The sequence below is a fragment of the Melanerpes formicivorus genome, unplaced genomic scaffold (assembly GCF_026170545.1).
Source record: "Melanerpes formicivorus ecotype bairdi unplaced genomic scaffold, bMelFor1.0.p_v2 SCAF_21, whole genome shotgun sequence".
Taxonomy (NCBI): domain Eukaryota; kingdom Metazoa; phylum Chordata; class Aves; order Piciformes; family Picidae; genus Melanerpes; species Melanerpes formicivorus.
In genome coordinates, this window is record NW_027142373.1 from 4312335 (window position 1) to 4335787 (window position 23453).

Here is a 23453-nt window from a genome sequence, read left to right on the forward strand (position 1 = left end):
ATCAGTAGGATTTCTGTAGGTCCACAAGGTTCATCTGGGTTCAATTTTCAGTGCTGGCAGTTGCAGATTGTTGCATTTCTTGAAGATGCAGATTGTTGCATTTCTTGAAGAGAACCCTCTCCGCAGCAGGACTCTATTTATACCGAGTGAGTTGTGTACCTGCTGGCCAATTTATTACTTAGTTGAAGGTCTGGATTCTCCAAGCAACAAAAGGAATTCTGGGCCTGGAGGCACCTGCTAATGTCTGGGGGCATCAAGCTGATCTTTATCAGCCTAGCAAGCCCTGGTGTACCTTTTGTATTTGTTGTTGGGTGTGGGTGGTGGTGGTGTACCTGCCACACCTTCACAGTTTCTAAACCTATTTTGAACTTTTTTTGGTCCTTACTGGTGTTGGAGTCTCTACTACTGGTGGCAGGCATGTCTGTTTTGTATGGAAGTAGGCCACTTGCCACTCCAAATAAAACTACTAAGTAATACGATGTGCTGGAGTGCTAATATGCATGCTAGGGGTAAAACTCCCATTCCGAGTGAGTACAGTTTTTGGGATACAAAGCTGTAGGGTTTTCTCCCTCTTCCCACCACTCCCCAGCTAGGAAATGTGAAAAATACATTGTTCTCTCTTGAAAGAGCCTAATGACATTTACATATGAATAAGAACAATTGTCCATTCAGTTATTTTTCTGTGTACAGCAAACGTGTATTAATGTCCAGTGGCACTGAGAAAGTCAGATTTTTCTTGACAGGGGAATGCTGGCATGATTTGATTTAGGACAAAGCCTTTCATTTTTAGCAGCTATAAAAATGGGGCAATGTCATGTTAACTTTTTTACTTAAGTGATGATCTAGTTTCAAAGAGTGCTCTGTAAAAAGATTCTAGCTGGAAGTAGCTGTTGTAATGTTTTTAAAGAGTAAGGATATAAAGAAAATTAGGTATGTGGAGAGAAGTATCAATGTTTGTGAGGTCAGATACTTGAGTCCATATCATAAACATCAACAAAGGCCCTGTTTATAAAAGCTCTTTTTCAACATATTTATTTCTGCCTTACATGTTTCATGTGTTTGATACTGCTTTGCTTTCGGTCTCTAGCTTGTCCACACCGTAAGCTCTTTGCAACAGAGACTTGCACAGATGGCATTGGGTTGGAAGGGACCCGTTGTGCGGACACAGAGCTGTTGGAGCAACTCCAGAGAAGGGCCACGAAGATGATCCAAGGGCTAGAACACCTCTGCTATGAGGACAGACTGAGGGAGTTGGGGTTGTTCAGCCTAGAGAATAGAAGACTCTGGGGGGATCTTATGATAGCCTCCCAATAGCTGAAGGGATCCTCCAGCAAGGCTGGAGAGAGACTTTTCATAAAGGTGTCTAGAGACAGGACAAGGGTGAATGGTTTGAAGGGAGAGCGGTGTTAGACTGGATCTTAGGAAGTTCTTCAGTACAGGGGTGGTGAGACTCTGGAATAGGCTACCCTGGGAGGTTATGGATGCGTCTTCCCTGGGGGTTTTCAAAGCCAGGTTGGATGAGGCCTTGAGCAACCAAAGGCATCCCTGCTCATACCAGGGGAATTGGAGTAGATTATCTCTGAGATCCCTTCCAAACTAAGCCATGCTGTGATTCTAGGATCATCAAAGGTCATCTTGTTTAAACTCCTTGCAGTGAGCAGGGACAACTAGATCAAGCTGAGACATTGATTTTACTGTAGCCTTTGCATCAGTTAAAAACATTGATGCCCTTCTGTGGAGTGGTTAATGATGTTTCAAAATGTATTTTTAATGACTTTTAATTTCTGTGTTACACTTAGAGGATGAGCACAAACATCATGAAGAAAGCATAGTGTTAATGTGAATCCCAGATGGAAAACACTCTTTTATTGTGTGTAATATTCACCTAGGAAAAATATTATTTATGATTTCCTTCAATTTAAAGGATTTGTTCTTAAGTCTAGATAGAGCCTTTGGAAATTTCAATGATGTAAAACCAGCTAGGTGGCAAAACTGCAGCCCACCCTCTACCTCTGCCCCTCCCAGGGAAATTCTGGGAAGTGTCTGCATCTGAATCAGTGAAAAACAGTGAGCTTAATACTTAAAAGAATCTTCTTTGCACGCCTCCATAATTCTTTATGTCCAAGACTCAAAACAGACCTCCTTTCTTGTCTAGAATCTGTTACCAGGGGAATCAAGCTGGTTCTCACGGTGATGCAGCAGGTACTGCTTCTGTACCTGCGGCTCCTCCTGAAACCTTGACCTGTGCAACAAGTGCAAACTTTTCAACAACATATTCGCATTTTTTTCCAACAAAACATTCATCCTTACACCTTGCTTATTTGTATGGAGTTTTGGTAGACCCTGACTGTGGCAACTGCCGCACCCCGCCCTATTTGTCCGCCCTCGTCTCGGCGCTGGCTGGGACCGTTCCCTCGCCCGCGCTGGGTCAGAGCAGCGCCCCCTGGCTGCCGCCTCGGCTCTCGGGCGCTTTGCTGTCGGCTCCAGTCTGGGGCTGCCGCTCGACCCCTGCCTGCTCGCTGCCACGAAAGGCTCCCGCCTAGCTCGGTCCAGCTTTGGTCCAGCTTTGATCCAGCACGCAGCCCTTAGCCGTGCTGCTTCTGAGCTGCCTGTGTCTGAAGCTTCGAGTAAAGATCTCTCAACTCTCCTGCACGGTGCACTGCTAGACAACCATCACCACTTGCAAGAAAATTAAATCTGTTTACGCTCCTAAGACCTGGAGTCGTATTTGATACTTTGGTCACGGCACACACATTTCACTTTGCTATAGACCCAGAGCACCAGTGAACCTTCTCTCCTAATGTACTTTGCTTGTTTTAATTGTGAAGATTTTGCAGCTCTTGGTTGTCATGAGAACCAGATTCATGGGATTGTGAAAGAGGAGCTGTGCTTCTGTATGCATCTTACCCACTTTACCCTTCCCACTTTGTTTTCATACTACAATGCATTTCTCACTTTGGTTAATAACTATTCAGGAGTAGATATTGATCTTCAGAATTGCTTGAGCAAGTGGGTAGAAGCTGCTTGTCAGTAAATGTAAGACGTGATATTAAACTGTATCTCACATGACAGACATCTGAATGCAGTGAACAGGGTTTTTTTCTACATAGTGTAAATTCAGCACAAGTTTTGCAGCAGTTCAGTTTTGAAAATGCAGGATTAGTTCCAATATGATTAAATATCATATTTATTTTAGGATTTCTGTTCAAGTTGTTAGAAACTGTGATTTTCTTTCATCCTATATTTCTTTCTTCTTCACACCAGTGATTTCCTTTTAGGTGCTTATTCTGACTTCTAAATTGTTCTAAGTGTTAAAGGTTACTAATAAACCTCAAAATTAATCTTAACAGCTTTGGGGGTTACAATATAAGATTCTGTCTAACCCTGCTCTCCCTCAGCTTCAAACTATTCCTCCTTGTTCTGTTGCTAGACACCCTTATGAAAAATGCCTCTCCAGCCTTCCTGCAGGATTCCTTCAGATATTGGAAAGCAGCTCTAAGGTACCCCCCAGAGTCCTCTCTTCTCTAGGCTGAACAAGCCCACCTCCCTTGGCCTCTCCTCACAGCAGAGGTGCTCCAGCCCTTGCATCATCTTTGTGGCCCTCCTCTGGACTCACTCCCACAGCTTTGTGTCCTTCTTATACTGAGAACACCAGAACTGGACACAGTATTCACGGTGGGGTCTCACCAGAGCAAAGTGGCAGAATCCCCTCTGTTGTGCTTTGGCCACACTCCTCTTGACGCAGCCCAGGATACGATTTGCGTTCTGGGTTGCATGAGCACACTGCCAGCTTCTCAGTGAGCTTCTCATCAGTCAATACACCAAAGTCTCTTTCTTCATTGCTACTCTCAACCCACTCTTCATCCAGCCTGGATTTGTGCCTGGGATTGGCCCAACCCAGACCATTCCAAATTAGTCTAAAGTCAGCATGTCTTTCTGTATAATAAATCTTGAATGCTTTGCAAGTACAGCATCTCCTGTCTTGGCCTGCCTCAACACTTTAAAGCATTGTATAAATTATTAACATTTATTTATTTTCTTTAACCCTGGATGTGAAATTTAAGCAAAGACAATTGAGTAGAAAGTTCTAGCTGTTTGTTGGTTTGGGAGTTGTGGTTTTGTTTTGTGGTGTTTTTTGATTTATTTTTTTTTAAAGAAACCTTTTTCTTCTATGGAAATATCAAAGCTTTGTATTGTGCCACTGATTCCTTTTAGCAGCTGCATAACACCAAGACAAATAAGTTTTGTCGTATATTGTAAGATATACAAGTCATTGTTCTACATTGTTAGTTCTTGCTTTGAAGTTCTCATTTATTGTTTACATCCTTCTCCCCCTCTTCCTTGCTTCCTCCCTCCCCCATATATTCATAGACTTGGAAAAACAAAATCAATCTGACAAACAACAAGTAGTGTTTTGTCAAATATTTCCCCCCCTCCCCACCAAAAAAAAAAAATCTCTTAATGGCTGTTAAACCCTCAGGATACTACCTCTAGCCTAGGGGTGATCCCTGTAATGAAAATAAGTGGGCAGTGCTCAGTAGTTCAAAGCTCTCTCTGATTGATATGGGTGCTTCACTTACTGATTTGCTTCTAAAGCAGGTATTAAATATTTCTACAATAACTTAGGACAAGATGAATGTTTGTCCTCTGTCTTGGAGAGCTGAGATACAGTACTTCTTTCCCCCCCCCCCCCCAACCATTTATGAGAGCTGCAGATTAGACCCCTGCCAGCTTAAGTTTGATAATTATTATATTTTTTTTACAGTTATTTAAAATTTTTGACACTTATTTAATTTTTTTGGGCAGTTATTTAAATTTCTGGACAGTTACTTAAAGTTTCAGGGCACCTAACCTCTGCTATGAAGGCATAGGACCAGGGATACACTGCAACCCCATTTTCAGGTGATTGTTTGGACAGTATTTGGGTTTTTCAACTGAGGAAGAAAGTGTGACTAGGCACATAAAAGCAGTTCTGTTGATACCACCCTCCCTGGCTTTAAATAACAGGGCCAGCACAGATGTTTGACATCAGTATTGTTTACATGGCCTTAGGGTTTAATTGCCTCATACTCTTTGTAAGGAGAATAAACAATGACAGAAATCCGAAGGAATGATGTGCAGGCAGCAGCAATGGCTGCATTTCATACATAGTTGCAAGCTTCTCAACTAGAGCTAAATATCTACACCTTTTTTATTTTTGTCCTCCTTTTATTTTTTTTTTCCTTGCTAACATGCCATAAATTTCATGTTCTCTGCTGCTGCCTCTTAACTGACACTGAAAGTTATTAAACCTGGTGAGCATGAGCGCAGTTCACTGCTTCTAACAAGGCGAATGACTTTTCTACGTGGTTTGTATCTATTTTCCCCTCATACTTTGCTGCTGTTTAGGTGCTTTTGTTTGTCAGTATGTTTAATAAATAGAGTAAAGCTGAGGTGCAAAGGGCACTTTAGAGGAGCGCAGCAGATGAAGTTACAAAGCCTTCTTCCACAGGAAATTGAGACCAACTTAGCAAATGAGGTTTGACATTTGGTAACGACAGAGATGCGGTTGACTCAGTTTGGTATGGTTTTAATTTGGAAGATACTTCTCTATTTAAATCAGTATTTAATAACTTGTTTAAAGTTTGAAATGGAAGGGGAGAAGCTTCACTCCCAGTTGTGATGAGCCCATTTGCTTCAACCCCAGCCTTAATGAGATCACTTTTAATAATGTGTTTACATGACTCTATTTTATCTACGTATGCTGTGACATTGGAGGTCTGCCTTACACAAAGGGTGGGTCAAAAAGCAGATTTATAAACGAAATCAGAGCTCCAAGCTTTGCTGTGGGACACTGCTTTGTTAGCCTTATGCTTTCTGACTTATCCAGCAGTTTGCCACAGAAGAAATTGTATGTGTAGGATTTTGAAACAAAAATATCTTTCTTTTTACAGCAAATGCTCAAATTAACACTTCCAGAATTGTGATGAAGATGCATGTGCGTAGTGGACCTATGGTCCATTCTGAAATGTTTAGGTTAGACATCGCAAGAAACTTCTTCACTGAAAGGGTTCTCAACCACTAGAACAGGCTCCCCCGGGAGGTGGTTCAATCCCCATCCCTGGAGGTGTTAAAAAGAGGCAGAGTTGTGGTGCTGAAGGACATGGTTTAGCACCAGACGTGGTAGAGTCAGATAAGGGTTGGGCTCAATGATCTTAATGGGCTTTGCCAACTGAAATAATTCTATGATTGTATTCTATGAATGGTGTTAAATGGGAAATTAATGACAAGGAGTAGGAGCCAGCTTCAAGTACAGGGATTTCTGCTGTCAACCTGTGGGAAAGCAGCCATGTGGCTGAGAACAATCACCATCACTGGAAGAGATGTCCATGCTTAATAGAAGACAAATTTGAGAGTTTGATTTATTTTTATGTGCCTTCAAACTAACAAATAATAAAGCTTAGGCCAAATCTCAGCTGATGCAAAAACCCCAAGGATTAATTTACAGCAGTCAAGACGTTCTCCCTTTATTAATGAGTTTGAAATGTAATGTGTTTGTGTGGATTTAATAGCTTTGTGAGTGCCATAGCTATGCATCAGGAATTCATAGGCTTTTAATGTATTTCAAGTAGATTGGAGCCTCTTTCATGTTTAGTTTCTAGTATTTGTGTTTTTACAAGACCTTCATATTTATTTATGGAATGTTCACATGCTGTCTATCTGGAAGTGGATTACTGTGCCTTTTTTTTTTAACCAACACTTATTTCTCACCTGATACTAAGATTTTCTTCTATAATGTCACTTTGTTGGAGGGATATCTGCATCTATTTCTTTTTGTATATACATATGCATATATTTCATGAGGAGAAAATGCATTTTTATCCTGATGCTTATTTTTGGATGATAAAAGAGATGGCTGACAGCTGAGAATACTGTCTGTTTTCTTTGGATTAATTGTCAAGCCCCCTTATTTCCCCCCAGTAATTTGCATAAGACTATTTACCTATTTAGTCCTGTGGGATACTCTTTATATGCAGTGTAATAAGCAGATGTATATTTGGGGTGTCAGTGGCTGTGCTGTCCAGAAATTCAAAGGATTTGCTGCTCTTGCTGCTTCTGTTTTCAGTTCTTGAGGCGTCTCCTGTATTTTCTTCATGGCGTTTTGCATTTTGAAATTGACTTGGGTTTTTCTAGCTTGTGTTTTGAAATCACAATAAATATCTAACACAAAGTAATTGTGCCAAAGAAATGAAGAATTTGAATTGTGTTTGTTAGATAAAGGTTCATATTTGAATGTGAATGTCTGGAGTGGTTAAATCTGGACAAGAGAAGGCAAAGGGGAGACCTCATTGCTCTCTACTACCCAAAAGGAGGTTGGAGAGAGGCTTGGTCTCTTCTCCCGGATAACTAGCAATAGGATGAAAGGAAATGGCCTCAGGTTGTGCCAGGGGAGGTTTAGGCTGGGTATTAGGAGAAATTTCTTTGCTGCAAGAGTGGTCAGATATTGGAACAGGCTGCCCAGTCACCACCCTTGGAGGCATTCGAGAAAGCACACGGTCATGGCACTTTGGGACAAGGTTTAACAGTCATGGTGGTGTTGGTTTGAAGGTTGTACTCAATGACCTTAGAGGTCTTTTCCAGTCATAGTGATTCTCTGATTATGTCACTACTTTTGATGAGTCAAAGGACTAAAAGTAAAGGCAGAGTGACTATTGCTGTGTTGTTTCTTTTAGAGTTTGCCAGTTGAGAGGGTTAGAAGTCAGGTTCTGCAGCTCTGGGGAAAGTTTTCTCTCCACTTTGCTTTCTCACCAATAGAAATGGTTAGGTGTAAAAGTGGAAAAGCCTGAGTCTGAGCTCGAGGTGCCACTCTTTCTTTTGCAGAAAAGTGAGAAACACAAAATGCCTGTGACATTACCAGAGTTTTGGAAGACAGATCTTTAATGGAATAGTGAAGTCATGCGAGAGATTTAAAAATACTTGAAAGATGAAAACTTTGACTATAAGTGGCAATGTGTTATTGTGTCGAAGGGGTTCAAGCACACTGCTTTAAGCAAACATAAGCAGGAAATGTATTTTAGCAATCCAACTGAACAGCAGTATCCTTAGTCCCATTATAAGTCACCTTAAAAGGAAATGTGTTTATAATGTGAAATCTCTGAAAAATAGAAAACAAACAAAAATAACCCCACATCTGGGCTGAAGGACATTCTTTGTATAAATGTAACACCTGCCTGAAGAATAGAAGCAGGTTTACCAGCCTCTGTATGTGATCAGAACTGTTGCAGATTTCATTCTGAAGTGTTTGTTTAAATAAAGGATGATGGCTTTTTCTGGCTGGTAGCAGTTGGTTTTATAGCCAAATGAAGTGTCTCACAAATTCATTTTTGAAATAAATATTTTAGGCTGAGGTATTTGGTAGTGTTTTTATCAAATAAATACGAAAGTAGTGAAAAACTGAGTATAAATGGATGGGGTGAGTGATCTTGTGAGACCCCCACCATGAATACTGTGTCCAGTTCTGGTGTCCCCAACAGAGCTGTTGGAGTGAGTCCAGAGGAGGGCCACAAAGGTGATCCAAGGGCTGGAGCACCTCTGCTGTGAGGACAGGCTGAGGGAGTTGGGGTTGTTCAGTCTAAAGAAGACTCTGGGAGGACCTTATAATGGCCTTCCAATACCTGAAAGGATCCTACAGGAAGGCTGGAGAGGGACTTTTCATAAGGGTGTCAGAGACAGGACAAGGGGAAATGGTTTGAAGCTGAGGGAGAGCAGGATTAGACTGGAGCTTAGGGAGAAATTCTTCAGTATGGAAGTGATGAGACTCTGGAATAGGTTGCCCAAGGAGGTTGTAGCTGCCTCCTCTCCAGGGGTGTTCAAGGCCAGGTTGGAGGAGGCCTTGAGAAACCAAGTCCAGTGGAGAGGCAACCCTGCCTATAGCAGGGAGGTTGGAGTAGATGATCTCTGAGGTCACTTCCATCCTATGGTAAACTTTGTAGCAATTATTTGTTAGTGATTTCCCATTGTCTTCTGAAAGACACAAATGAATAATTTCAAAGTTATGAAAGAAGTAATTCTTTATTTTTTGTGAAGTTACATATCTGTCCTCTTTTGCTTTTAAAGCTGGACATGAAAATGAGAATAGCAGAACGTAAATTTCATGAAGAAAAGCTTAAACTACAGCAGAAGCATGATGCTGATGTTCAAAAGGTAGGAATTCTTTCTTTGTTTGTTTGGTTTTTTCCAAAGGCAGCATACAAAACAAAATAACAGAGTTACTGTAAATACTGTTTTACTTTAACTTCTTCACATGCAGTTAGTATTCCTTTAAAGTAAGATTGTAGGTAACAGTTTGTGTAAGCTGATAAGAATGCAGAATATTCTACGATAACAGAAATGTAACAATGCTTGCAGAAAGGAGATGAAAATACAAAGATTTGTTTGCTTGTTGGAACAAGACAAACCTATTTTACCAGCTTCTGTGGATCCAAGTGCTGATGAAACTATGAAGTCATGGTATGTCTTTTGAGAGAAAGTGTTTGCACTGTAGAAAAATGAGAACAAAAATATTGAATTCAGGTTTTGTGGGCAAAATGCAACAACCAAACAAACTAGTAGGCAAATCATCACTAGTGCAGCAGCAGCAGTGCTTCTTCTTATGCCTCTGTTTGCAACTCTACCTTAAAGCATGACTGGTCAGTAAACAGTTGGTGATATGTTACAGCTATAGCTTTTAATTCTTCCCAGCAATAAAGTGACACCAGATACGCTTCCTTTGGGTTAAGTTGGATTTGTCTTTGTTGTGTGGTGTAACACCACTCTGGAGGAGCTCACACAAAAACTATCGAAGTCCATTCTGCTGCTTTTCATTGTGTGTTAAACATCTGGGATCAAATTCTGCGAGGTCCTAAGTGCCTTCTGAAACTCTCTGATCCCAGGAACGTAGTAGGAGTTAAATGCTCAGGGTCAGGATCACGATGACTTATCCTACTGTAAGCTTTGCATTACTGAGCACCTCTGTTTTGTTTCTTAAGACTGAGTCACTGACTTGGAGGAAGTTGGTTGACACAACACTGTGACACATCAAAGCCTCCTGAGAGGATGTTAATATTTGGTCAGGTGCATATTTGGCTCATCTGTTCTTAAAGTCTGCAAGCATAACTAGCTAGCAAAGCTGAGAGCCTAAAGGAAACAGCTTTGTGAGAATAAGAAATAGTTTAGATGCTTTCTCATCCCTGGAGTTGTCATCCATTACTCACTGATGTTAGAATTCTGTCTTTTGAAGTTGTTTAATAACTTTGGATATTTTAGAGAAGGTTAAATAGTGCCAGATTAATCTTTAAAGACACAAAACATTTAATGCAGATGGAGTAATATTGTTTTAAGATGAAGCTTCTGTTTGATGAGAGATTTAGGGTGCTGCTATAAAATATTTATGCTTTAATTATTATCTTAAAGATGAAATTTAAGTTACAGTCCTGTCTCTAAGTAGGCAAATACTCAAACCTCTCAAAATGAGTGTGCACAGAAGTGTAAATATAGTTACACCTCATAGACTTGCTCTATTCCAACCCAGTGTTTCTTGAAAGATTGAATTTGGTGAAGCCCAAAGTAGTGTAATGAAATTCACCGATTAGTTCAGTATTTCTTTGTCCTGCTGAGAATTTTAGATGCAACATAAATATGAAAAGGGAAACAAATCCTTCCTGTTTGCAGCAGTAGCACCAATGAAACTTCCAAACTCAACAAAGGCAACATTGGATTTGCCCAAGTTTAAAAGCAAACAAAAAGACACCCCCCCACCTAAACCATGAAACTCAATTTTAATCTACTCTCCTGCCTACACTTATCTAAATCAATCCTTTGTTTATGACTTGGCAGTCTTAGCTGAGAATTACTTAGATTTAACCACTTAGGTCTTGAAGGCAGCTCCTTTGACAGAGATCAGTGAGTATGTTTTGGGTTTGACTTCTGTTCAATTGTTGTGAACTTTCCCTGCAGATTTTGGATAGGAAGAATGATGAAATAGAGGTATTGAAGTCCCTTCACAAAAGCAAACTAAGTGAAGCTGAGGAGATGAATAGAAAACTGGAGAAAAAAGGTGATTTTTGTCTTTGTGGTTATCTGCATGGTGGTGTCACACTGCATCCTTCTTGTGGCTGTGGGCTTATGTCTTCCTTCTAGGTGCTGATGTCACTTTTCTTCTTCTTTTACAAGTCTTGACCTAATTTTACTGTTCGATTTTGGAGGCTTCTGATTGTCTTTGCTGTCCAGTTTCCAACCCATTTTCCCCCCCCCCAATAAGACTATATTTAATACACATTTTATGAATGTTTCTTTGATGATACTAAAGTATTTTGACTTCTTTCTTCAAACTTTTTGGAATCTCTGGCTCGAGGTTAATTTCTTTTTACATTCAGTACATTTTATCAAACCACAATGTATTATTTTTTTAGGACTACTGTGGCAAGAGATTTCAAACACTAGTAGTCTTGAACATGTCAGAAGTACAACACTTGGCCTGAGTGTGGCTTGTCAGCAGATTTTAAATGTTAGTTTCTCTTAGAATTCCTTGGAGTCCGTTTACACTATGGACTAAACCACAGTGTAAAATAATACAGAACTTTGGTAACTTACAGACAAAAAAAGGAGAGAGTTCCATGTATTTGTTTCCTGTTCCTTGGCAAAATAAATTATCCAGCATAGGACATGCTGCTTCTCTGGGTGGGTACAGGTTGTGCTCAGCTGTAACAGGTTGTGTTGAGTCGCCTACGGTCTTGGCAGACAGTGGAATGATCAGTCCCTTTTCAGAAGTGATTATGAGCCTGCTTTGTTTCTCACAAAATTGATCAGACTGGGAATTCTTGCTGCAGTCATCTACATTTTGAGTTGGGAGCTTACATTTCTCATGTATCATGAGCATTCAAGTTTCACAAGAACCTTCCTGCTAAGGATGGACACAAAATCAGGTTAAAAAGGCCTTGTTTTGTGTAGACTACAGAATTTTGTTGCTGTGTGTTTACAGTACAGTAAGGAAAACTCACTATGAAATCATTTGTAGAGTAGAGAAGAGCGAACACCTTGGAGTGCTTTAGTGACACAGAACATAAGTGCTGAATTTTCAAGCAGCACATGCATGAATTATTTTTAAGAGCCAAGAAACGTCAGAAAGCCAGGTCAATTGGAAAACTCATTTAGCTTGATTGCATCTGTTGCCAACGCTGAAAAATCCCAAAGAGATCTCTTAAAAGGTTGGCTTTTTTCCCATTTTTGACAGTCCAGACCCTCGTTCGTGAGTCACAAGTCATCAGAGAAGCGAAAGAGAAGCAGATTCTGGAGCTGAAGAAGATGTGTGAGCAGAGCAATGAGTCTTTGAACAATGAATGGGAGAAAAGGGTAATGAACAATGCTTGCTTTCTCTGAAAGACTCCTGCGGTGTCTGTCTGGGATAATACATATTGTCAGTTAACAAAAACCCCCCAGAAATAGAAGGACTATGTTACTTTTAGTGATATTTTCTTTTACTAGCTTTGGTTTTTTGTTTTTTTTTTTCCAGTAGCAATCCTGCAGTAGTCTTTTTTGTTGATGCTTGCACACCCACACCAACCCAGATGGCCATGCTGTTCCTGGGGTTCATCAGGCCCTCTTGGCAAGGCTCTGGATGTATTAGGGAAATGTTTATTTCTGGTTGACCTGACATGGAATTTTAATCTCTGTAAACCTGCTGCTACCTGCTGCCACGGTGATTCCTTTGAACTGGTATTTTTGTGTTGGGTCATGAATTCTTCAGTGCTTTTTTATTTATTGTTAGACTCAAGACAGCAGCAAAGCGGAGAGAAAAGGCTGTTTATTGCAAGACAGCTTCACCCTTGGCCAGATTATTGTCAGTATTTATGTTGCTTACCCCTCACAGGAGAGGAAGGGTCACCAAAAGGGCAAACCCACCTTGCTTTGTAGATGTATGTTGTTTAATTTTTTTGCAGCCCTGCGTCTGAAAGTGATGTTGGTTTTAATTCTTCTCTTGTAAGAGATAAATCATAAATCTTGTCCTTTGTGCTTAAGACCTCGAGGCTTCAGTGGTAGGAGTGTTTTCTGTTTTGGTATAGAGAAGCATTGTTTTGATCCCAAGGTCGTCCCACTTTTTGCAGTTACCTGACAAGTGCTGTTCCTACAGCTCTAATTATCATCAGTGAGATGCCAGTGTGCAAACAAAAAGGCAATTAAAAATGCTAATATTAATTATAACTTAATGAAATTACAGACGTGAAGTTGGAGCATGTGTCTTTTGGAAAAACATGGATAGTGGCAAATAGGATGGAAATAGAGTAAAGGTTAACAATGCAATGTTTTTTAGTAACTTTATCTCCTACTTGTGCTTATTTTTTTCCCTTTGAATAGATGCAGGTTATTTGAATTGCTGACGTTATTTTTCAAAGGATCACAAATTCAGCAAATCTGAACACCACAGTATATCTTGAGACCCCCACCTCAAATACTGCATCCAGTTCTGGCGTCCCCATCATAAGAAGGACACAGAGCTATTGGAGTGAGTCCAGAAGAGGGCCACAAAGATGATCCAAGGGCTGGAGCACCTCTTTTATGAGGACAGGCTGAGGGAGCTGGGGGTGTTCAGCCTAGAGAACAGAAGACTCCAGGGCATCCTTAGAGATGCTTTTCAATAGCTGAAGGAATCCTACAGGAAGGCTGGAGTGGGACTTTTCATCAGGGTTTCTAGAGACAGGATGAGGGAGAAGTGTGAAGCTGAGGGAAAGCAAGGTTAGACTGGATCTTAGCGAGAAGTTCTTCGTTCTGGGGGTGGTGAGACTCTGGAATAGGCTGCCCAGGGAGGCTGTGGCTGCCCCCTTCCTGAGGGGCTGTTCAAGGCCAGGTTGGATGAGGCCTTGAGCAATCAAGTCTACTGGAGAGGCATCCCTGCTCATACCAGAGAAATTGGAGTAGATTATCTCTAAGGTCCCTTCCAACCTAAGCTATTCTATGATGCTACTTACAATAAAAATTTATGATCATCCTTGTCTAGGGGATGAAAAATGTTACAAGTTAATGTACATTGTTAAGGTCTGTTATATAATGGTCCAGATTCACAGAGACCTCCATGATTTTTCTAGTCCATACATTGGAGAGGAAAGCATCTCTGCTTGTGCCAATTAACCTGACTTTAGCAGTGTATTTAGAATGATGCTTTTATTTTGTGTATTGCAGCTTTATCCTTCAGCCATGAAATGGATTTGTTAGAAGCTTGAGAAATACCTAATGGCTATGATACAAGCAATACATCATACAGGCTTTGTATGCTAATTTGACATGACATTATTCCTTACTATTGTGTAGAGAGAAAGTTCATTTTTGAGGCTTCTTAACTAGAATGGGAGGGTTAGTAAAAACTCTCCAGCTGCTTACAAACTGAGGCAGAGAAACTGACAGTGAGTATCTGGAAAGATGAGGAAGAGTTTTTGTCACAGGAACAATCATTGGTGTAAATACGTAAACACAGGATGGGAGAGAATGGCAAAAATAGGTACAGGTAACATGCCCTCTATGCATAGAATCATAGAATGGTTTGGGTTGGAAGGTGCCCCTGAGGTCATCCAGTCCTACCGCCCTTGCAGGCAGTAGGGACACTGTCCTCTAGTGGAGGCTGCTCAGAGCCTTGAAGATCTCCAGGGATTGGGCCTCACCCACCTCCTTGGGCAACCTGTTCCAGTGTTCTACCACCCTCATGGTGCAGAACTCGTTGCTAACATCCAATGTAAATCTACTCTAATTGCAAACTGTTGCTCCTCATTCTGCCTTTGCAAACAGTCCCTCTGTGGCTTTCTTGTAGGCTCCTTTCAGGTACTGACAGGCTGCTATTAGGTCTCCCTGGAGCCTTCTCTTGTCCAGGCTGAACAACCCCAACTCCCTCAGCCTGTCCTCATAGGAGAGTTGGTCCAGTCCCCTGGAATGGCTTCTAAATGATCACTTTATATAGACCCATTTACTGACGCAATCTAATCTTGGCTTAGAGGGCAGAAAGGTGGCCTGCAGCGTTATTTATCCTGTTGATGTACTATAATAACAGAACACTTCTGAAGGCTGTCTCTATGTGCCATTTATCATTGGGTAACGTTTTTGTGATGCAGCTTCACAATGCTGTGGCAGAGATGGAGAAGGAGAAGTTTAATATTCGGAAGAAGCACACAGAAGATATGCAAGAACTGCTTGAGGACACCAACGCTCGCCTTAGCAAAATGGAGGAAGAGTATTTGGAACAGAAACAGTCAACTGTAAGGGTTGTGGGCTTTTTTTTGTAAATATGCAACGACAGCCAAGTGCCTCTTTCAGTATTCAAATTTCCTGTACTTGTGCCAAAATGTATATAAATACTGTTAAGCTGAGAAATGGGTTTTGATAGTGCAGTGTGGTTGTTCTACCTGAAGAGAAGAGAGTGTCCTGGCAGCCAGTCCAACCAAGGTTTTTTTCCCCCTGGATAGAATTTATCAGCATGCAGCCCTCCAATGAATCTTATGCAGATATATTTGTATTGAAGGACTGTTTCTTGTGTTCCTCACTAGTTTTGATTCAAGTTAGCAGACTTTTTGTCTGTCTGTATATGTAGACTATAAAAAGGATTTATATCCTTTTTATAGTCTAAAAAGGAAGGACTTCTCAGGATCTCAGGTAGTGATAGGACTAGGGGGAATGGAATGAAGCTGGAGGTGGGGAGATTCAGGCTAGATGTGAGGAGGAGGTTCTTCACCATGAGAGTGGTGAAACCCTGGAATGGGTTGTCCAGGGAGGTGGTCGAGGCCCCGTCCCTGGGGGTGTTTAAGAGCAGGCTAGATGAGGCTCTGGCCAGGCTGATCTAGTGTGGGGTGTCCCTGCCCGTGGCAGGGGGGTTGGAACTAGATGATCCTTGTGGTCCCTTCCAACCCTGAATGATACTATGATACTATGATATAGTACATCTATTTTCATAGATACCTGTGACTTTTCACTTACCCACTTCCTCTTCAAAAGATCAAATGCTTCTGTTACATTAAAGACCAAGAAACAAGGACTTATTTTATTATTCCAACTTACTGCTTTATTTTTTTCCCCAGAGTAATTAGAAACATGTAAACAGGTATAATCTGGATTTCGTGCCTGCTATATAAATAATATAAAAAAAAAATTAACCAGTATCTTCCAGAAAACATCCTGTACTTTGTATCTGGATGTGGTAGGAAGAAAATTGAATGAGTGAGAAGACAATGTCAAACAAAAATTATTCTTTTATTAATGAATGTTGAATTTTAGAATTAGCATTCAGATCATGTCATAGGTAACAGTAAATACAGAGAAAAATGGACACAGTCTGTCAGCAAGATTGAATTTAAGAACCATCAAAACTAGACAGATCTTGCTGATCAGCTTCTGATTTAATAATTAAACAAGGTAGAGTTCAAGGCAGGGTTTAAGATGAAAGCCTAGACTGTCACTGGAAATTAGGTTTGTTTTTTTTTTTCCCTCTCTCTCTCTTTCCCTTTCTTGATTTTTGTTGTTTTTTTTTTTCTTTTTCTGCTGGTATTTCAGTTTCCTTCTTCAGAGTTTCCCATTGTCAAGAATGCCATTGCTGTTAGCAATGCAAGTGAAATTGGCTGAACAATTTGGCTAATACCATGGAACTGATAATAAAGGTTTTGTGCATTGAACAAGTCTTAACTTCCCTGAGGGGCAAGAGGGGCAGGGAGGAATTAGGATATTTGGCAGTATGTTAAATGTGAATCTTTTCTGTGTGGGGGTGGTGGTAGTGTTCTTTAAAAACAAAAACAAACAAACAGAAACCAACCCTCAAAACCCCAAACCAAACATACCCTGCTCCCCCACCACATATTGTGCAGCTAGTTTTGCATGGATGGAGAAGGACTTGGGGTTGCTGGTTGATGAAAAAACTCAATGTGAGCTGGCAGTGGTCGCTTGCAGCTCAGAAGGCAGCGATGTGCTGGGGTGCATCAAAAGAAGTGTGACCAGCATGACAAGGAAGGTGATTCTACCCCTCTGCTCTGCTCTCATGAGCCCCTACCTGGAGTTCTGCATCCAGTTCTGGTGCCCCCAGTATAAGAAGGACATGGAACTGTTGGAGAGGGTCCAGAGGAGGTCACTGTCATGATTGATGACAGCTTTGCTATTGTAACTGTTGTGTCTCTGGACCACCAAAGAACCTTGATGCATCAGGCTGCTGGATATCAACAGGGGTATACCTTAATTAATTCTGATGTTTTCTCACCAATGACCTTTTAGAATGAGACAGCTAAAAAACTGGAAGCTCGTGTCCAGCAGTTGACTGTTGAAGCTGAAAATAGTAGCTTGCTACGTCAGAAATTATCTCAGGAAAAGGCTGATGCAGAACAACGTTACCAGGCAGTATGGTCTGAGCTTCAGGAAATGAATGCAAGGTAATTAAAAAGCAGTTGCTGGTTTTAATGTTGAAGAGTATGGAATTTCTGAAAGCAAACTATTTATTTTTGAGAAGTCACTGAATGGTAATTGCCATTAAAATATTGTCATGAGAAAATATCAATTGATGTAAAAATTATTTTGGAACTGACCCAAATGACCACAGTCAGTAATATGTTGTCTTTCCAGTCTTTGTAAGAATTTCATTCTGTTACAGTGAACACGTGGTGCAGGCAGATATGCACACTCTGTAGAATTGATATTGAGCAGGGAAGATGCCACAGCATGAAGGCAATTTCCATATTCTGCTTGCTTACTCCTTCTAGGCACAGCTCACTTCAGAAAGACAAGGACCATATCATACAGGAATATGAGAAGAACATTCAACAACTACACAATAAATATGATGCTGATATCAATTTTATAAAGCAGGAACATGCTCTGTCTGCAACTAAGGTATGGTACCATGTATGACAGGCATTAAAATGCTGGTTAGTTTTTAAGCGGTCTCCTTGATGCAGATGTAGTGCTTATGAGGAAATGCAAGGTATGTTCATTTCACTAAGTTGTTCATTTGCATAAGTTTTTAAAAAGAGATTGCTATTTAATTTTTCCTTCCCAAATCTGACTGAAGAATCATCTGAAGTTTATTCCTCTCAATTTACAAGATATTTTTCTTTCTTGCAATTCTTAGTGCCAGGAGCTGAGTTTCTTTTATTAGGGTGGGTATTTCGTGATTTTATTTACAGTGGTAAGTTCACTAGACAGACAGAAGTGACATGGAACTCATACAAGGTTGTTTTTTCCCCCGAGTTGATAATTTTTTCCAATTTCCAGGCACTTTTGAGAAATACATTTAAAATCCCCAAAGCTGTGTCTGTAGAGCTAAGGAGGAAAGCAATACAAAAATTCCTCTTTCTGTTGAATCCCTACAGGCAGCTGAAGTGATTGAAGAATTACAACGCAGTGTGTCTCTATTAAAACAACAGTTACAAGATTCAGAACATCAAAGGCAGCAAGAGCTGAAGGTGAGGCCTAAATTTCTTACTCAAGGGTGACCTTTTTGCTTTGTCCAATGAGTTGAATGTTTGGCACGCTGTACTGAAAGGCACTTCCATCAACCCATCCATCTTTGGGGGTATTTTGCTCATAGAAACCCATAAAATGTCACCTTATGCTTACAGATAGATTTCAAAAGTATGACTAAAAGAGATCACTTCATGGGTAAGAGCAGAATTGTCACAGGAACAGGAGCATAGGGATTCCATGTGAACAGAAGGAGAAGTGAGTCCCTGCTCACTGCAGTGCGGTTGGACTAGATGACCTTTGGAGGTCCCTTCCAACCCAGCCCATTCTATGAATCCATGTTGTGTGGTTGATTCTTTTTGTATGTCAGAAGATTATTTTTTTTTTTTTAGGGCTGATATAAAGTGGCTTTTCAGTTTTTATTGACTGTTGTACATAACAGCAGATGTGTGTGTTATATGACTGCTGCAGTGCAAAGACAGGGTGATTTGTTTATTTAAAGCACCTTTTCTTTTGCAGGAGCAAGAACACAAGCTTCAACAGGACAAACTTCACTGGGAACGTGCTTATGAAAAACAGGTAAAGTTGTCAGGAAAATAAATCATCTCATCCACATCTCCAGTGTTGTTAAACATAGAAGCTAAAGGTTTGATTCTGAAATCCTCGAAGAAGTTTGGAATTCAAGCAATTCACATGGGTCAGAAAAATAGTTGGACAAACTCAAGGAAGACTTCTTAAGTACAACTATTTCACCTTTGATTCATCATCACCAAATGATGGAGGCTGTTAAAGTGTTACCAAAGAAGTCCCACTGTAAGCCCAGCCTCTCTTGTTGGTATCTGATGTGAACTCCTGTTGGAGGGAAGATAATGAATTTGAGTAGGTAACTTTACAGCAGTCTGCCTATTCATAAATTTTGATGTAACTGTGTTTTCAAAATCAAGCCTTTGAAAAAGGAGGAGAGGGAAAAAAAACCCTACATTTGAACAATCTATGACTATAAATCCATAAACCAGTATAGATGGGCCCATAAACCACTAAAACAAGCTTGCCTTCAGGTAAAGGAATCGTGAAGCTTCTGGTGCAATCTGTTCACTTAAGAACCTACCCATTATCTAATAATCTTTATTAGGCTACAGTGGCTATTGCCTGCTAGGATATTTAAACATCAAACAAATAATAGGTAGTAACCCTAAATGTCACTGTTTGATTAAATGTTCTTATCTGCTGAATCAGGAACCAGTTAGGCTAAATGGTTTTACAAGCAAAGGAAACACCTGCTTTTTATAAATAATCTCCTGCTTGTTTTCCAAACCTTCAGCTGAGTGTAAGAGCAATGACAGATATTCCTCAGAGCTAATCTCCAGCCAGCTGTTAAATATATCTAATTTTACCAGGCTTGCCAATCCCTTCTTCACTCTCTGACAACCCAGCACTTTGGGGACTCTTTCAAGCCATCCAAGTGTTCAGACTCCCATGTAGTAAACACCTACAAAGAACTGCTAACAGCAGCCATGCTCTACAGTTGTTGGTTTTTTTATTGGACTATACTCTTGTGCTTCTCACTAAACACTTATTAAAACACATTTTTCTTTATCACAGTGGCTTAATAGCATGTAACATTGCAAATGATTCTAGGTGAATAAAGGATTTCCTGTGCTTTCCAGCTGGTAAAGAAAAAGACTTTGTTTTAACTAAAATGTGCTAATTTTTTCTACAAATGGTAGGTTCATGGCATCCGGAATGATCTGGAAAAAGAAAGAGGGGATGCTCAAAAGAAGATTCGCAAACTGGAGGAGACTTTGAAGTAAGTCAAATTTACTGAATACAATGATGCCTTCTCTCTGGGTTATCTTCCCCTTGGGAAGCTGCCTCTTCAGGGTTCTAGTCAGCCCTAAAAATTGAAAAAGAAAAGCAAGAACCAAGCCAGCCAAATTTATTGATTTTCAAGTGGTAGAAATAAAACAGAACTGAAGTTTATGATGTCAGCTGGGCTTGCCCTGTGATTTTTTTCCACCTTGATACCACACTTTTCTGTACAAATCCTTATTATTCAGCTGTAGCTAAGCCTTGTAGAAATGGTCTGCAGCAGACGGAAGACTCTTCATTAACCAACTTGGAACAGCTTTTTTGCTGACCTTGTACATTAAAAATAATCAGGAGGTAACAAGTCTGATGTTCCCTGAGTGCAGGCATGGTTTACAGACAGCAGATGCACATGAGACAAGATTGGCTCTTGTTATGCTGCTTCCATTTGTGATTATGTAAAATACTATTTCCATATGTTTATCCAGTTTAAATTCAAAGTGAGGGAAATAATTTCTAGGCAAACAGATTATTCTGAAGCACACCAGAAGTTAGATGCTAAAACTACTCAGTTAAATGTTTTGGTGTCTCTTATCCAGGCTGATAGAAGCATTGTGAAGATAATTTTGTTTAATAAAGTCACAAGGCTGAAGTTGCCACTTACTTTCTGGAGTTTCTAACAGCTTTATGGCAGCATAGACACATGAAGTTTGTCTGTTTAGGGATGGAGATTTTGAACCAAACTGTAAACACATCTAAGAGTCCAGGCTGTTGTATTCTGTCACCTGCGTGGAAGTGCAGACCACCTGGTTACTCAGGATAATGGTTTTGATGTTTCTCCCATACTGGGAGGAATTACATTATCTGATTAAGTGCTTTTTGGTTTGTGTGCCTTATGCACAAATTAATATTTGCTTTAGTCAAGGACTTGCCAGTGTTAGGTTAATGATTGGACTTGATGATTTTAGAGGTCTTTTCCTATCTAGGCAATTCTGTGATTTCATTATGCTAATGAAATACAACTTTTAGGAGTTCTTATTAATCTATTCTGTGATGTGAATGAAAGAAATGATTTATAAAAAGTCATATCAGGAGGGATGAAAGAGCTGGTGCTTCTACAGGTGCAGATGTTGGAAGTGCAATGGAAGTGTCAAGGAAAGCATGCACATTATCTGCAGTTAAATGCTTCATAACATTCTTCCTCTCAATCTCTGCCTTTTTTATTTGAAACCTGCCTACAGAGCCAAATCTCAGCACTTTGCAAGTGATGATGATACAGAGCAAATGTTTAGCAGCTGGCTTATTGAAAGTCACTTAATAAAATTGTTTGTTTACATAAGAAAATAGCAGCACCTCTTTTTTTTTTTCTTTCTTTTTTTGCCCATTGCTTCTCTACCCTTCATCTGAACTTGTTGAAAACTCTTCTGGGGAAGAAAGAGGAGCTAAACTTCCCAGAAACTAGCAAAGCTGCTCTTATCTGTTCACAGATTTGGAGTCTGACAACAGTTTTGGAGGCACATGCATGTAGTTGTCATAGTAATTTCTGATTTGTTTTAGATGCCAGGCCAAAACATCTCAAAATCTTTTCAAGCAAAGGCATGGTATGAAAGTGATGTATGTAGATACTCCATAAATACAGAAATGAAGAGGATTTACCTTTTCTTTTCACATATATACCTCTGTGCATGCAAAAAGCACAAAGTAGAAAAGTAGCAAAGTGCATGTTTTCTTTGGGAATCCTTGATGTGCGAATCACAGAAAAGAAGCTGATTTCTCTTGGGGCCTGGTGCCATAGGGGTTCCACACTGTAGGCTTAAAAAATATGTAACTCACTGCTTTTTGTTATTCCCAGTATGTGATAGCTGTGTCAGTTCTTTGTTACTTCCATGTGTTGATAGTAGACTGCTATTTCATAGATCCAGAGAAGGGGCCTTAAAGATCATCTATCTCTAACCCATGGCAGGGACACCTCCCACTAGCCCAGGTTGCTCAAGGCTTCATCCAACCTGGCCTTGAATGCATCCAGGGAGGGGGCATCCATGACCTTCTTGGGCAACCTGTTCCAGGGTCTCACCACCTTCACACAGCACTTACAGGATGGCCAAGGGATCAGCCCAGCCAGCATGGATTTAGGAAGCGCAGGTCCTGCTTGGCCAACCTGATCTCCTTTTATGATCAGGTGACCTGCCTGGTGGATGTGGGGAAGGCTGTGGATGTAGTCTACCTGGAGTTCAGCAAGGCCTTTTATACTGTCCCCCACAGCTGGCAGCCAGTCACTAGTGGTGTTCTCCAGGGATCAGTGCTGGACCCCATGCTCTTTAATATCTTTATTGATGATCTGGATGAGGGTATTGAGTCCATCATCAGTATGTTTGCAGATGACACCAAGCTGGGGGCAGGTGTTGATCTGTTAGAGGGTAGGAGAGCTCTGCAGAGGGACCTTGACAGGCTGGACAGAGGGATGGAGTCCAGGGCATGAGATTTAACACATCCAAGTGCCGGGCTCTACACATTGGCCCCAACAACCCCATGCAGTGCTACAGGCTGGGGTCACAGTGGCTGGAGAGCAGCCAGGCAGAAAGGGATCTGGGGGTACTGGTTGACAGTAGGCTGAACACGAGCCAGCAGTGTGCCCAGGTGGCCAAGAAGGCAAATGGCATCCTGGCCTTTATCAGGAATAGTGTGGCCAGCAGGAGCAGGAAAGTCATTCTGCCCCTGTACTCAGCACTGGTTAGGCCACACCTTGAGTCCTGTGTCCAGTTGTGGGACCCTCATTTTAGGAAAGATGTTGACTTGCTGCAGTGTGTCCAGAGAAGGGCAACAAAGCTGGGGAGGGGTTTGGAACACAGCCCTATGAGGAGAGGCTGAGGGAGCTCGGGTTGCTTAGCCTGGAGAAGAGGAGGCTCAGGGGAGACTTTCTTGCTGTCTACAACTACCTGAAGGGAGGTTGTAGCCAGGTGGGGGTTGGTCTCTTCTCCCAGGCAGCCCTCACCAGAACAAGAGTACACAGTCTCAGGCTGCGCCAGGGGAGGTTCAGGCTGGAGGTCAGTAGGAAGTTTTACACAGAGAGAGTGATTGGCCATTGGAATGGGCTGCCCAGGGAGGTGGTGGAGTCAGCATCACTGGAGGTGTTCAGGAAGAGACTGGATGGGGTGCTTGGTGCCATGGTTTAGTTGATTAGATAGTGTTGGATGATAGGTTGGACTTAATGA

The 23453-nt window shown here is 41.0% G+C and overlaps 1 protein-coding gene across 5 annotated transcripts in view; it reads left to right on the plus strand.

Annotated features, from left to right (window-relative positions):
• CEP112 (centrosomal protein 112) overlaps positions 1-23453 on the plus strand; it is a 167518-nt gene that overhangs the window by 26299 nt on the left and 117766 nt on the right. For all 5 annotated transcript variants that reach the window (XM_068151137.1, XM_068151138.1, XM_068151142.1 and 2 more), the window contains 9 exons: positions 9097-9183; positions 10975-11074; positions 12251-12369; positions 15114-15257; positions 17254-17408; positions 17736-17865; positions 18345-18437; positions 18955-19014; positions 20163-20242. In XM_068151137.1, the coding sequence (XP_068007238.1) occupies positions 9097-9183; positions 10975-11074; positions 12251-12369; positions 15114-15257; positions 17254-17408; positions 17736-17865; positions 18345-18437; positions 18955-19014; positions 20163-20242 (968 nt within the window). The remainder of the gene's footprint in view (positions 1-9096; positions 9184-10974; positions 11075-12250; positions 12370-15113; positions 15258-17253; positions 17409-17735; positions 17866-18344; positions 18438-18954; positions 19015-20162; positions 20243-23453) is intronic.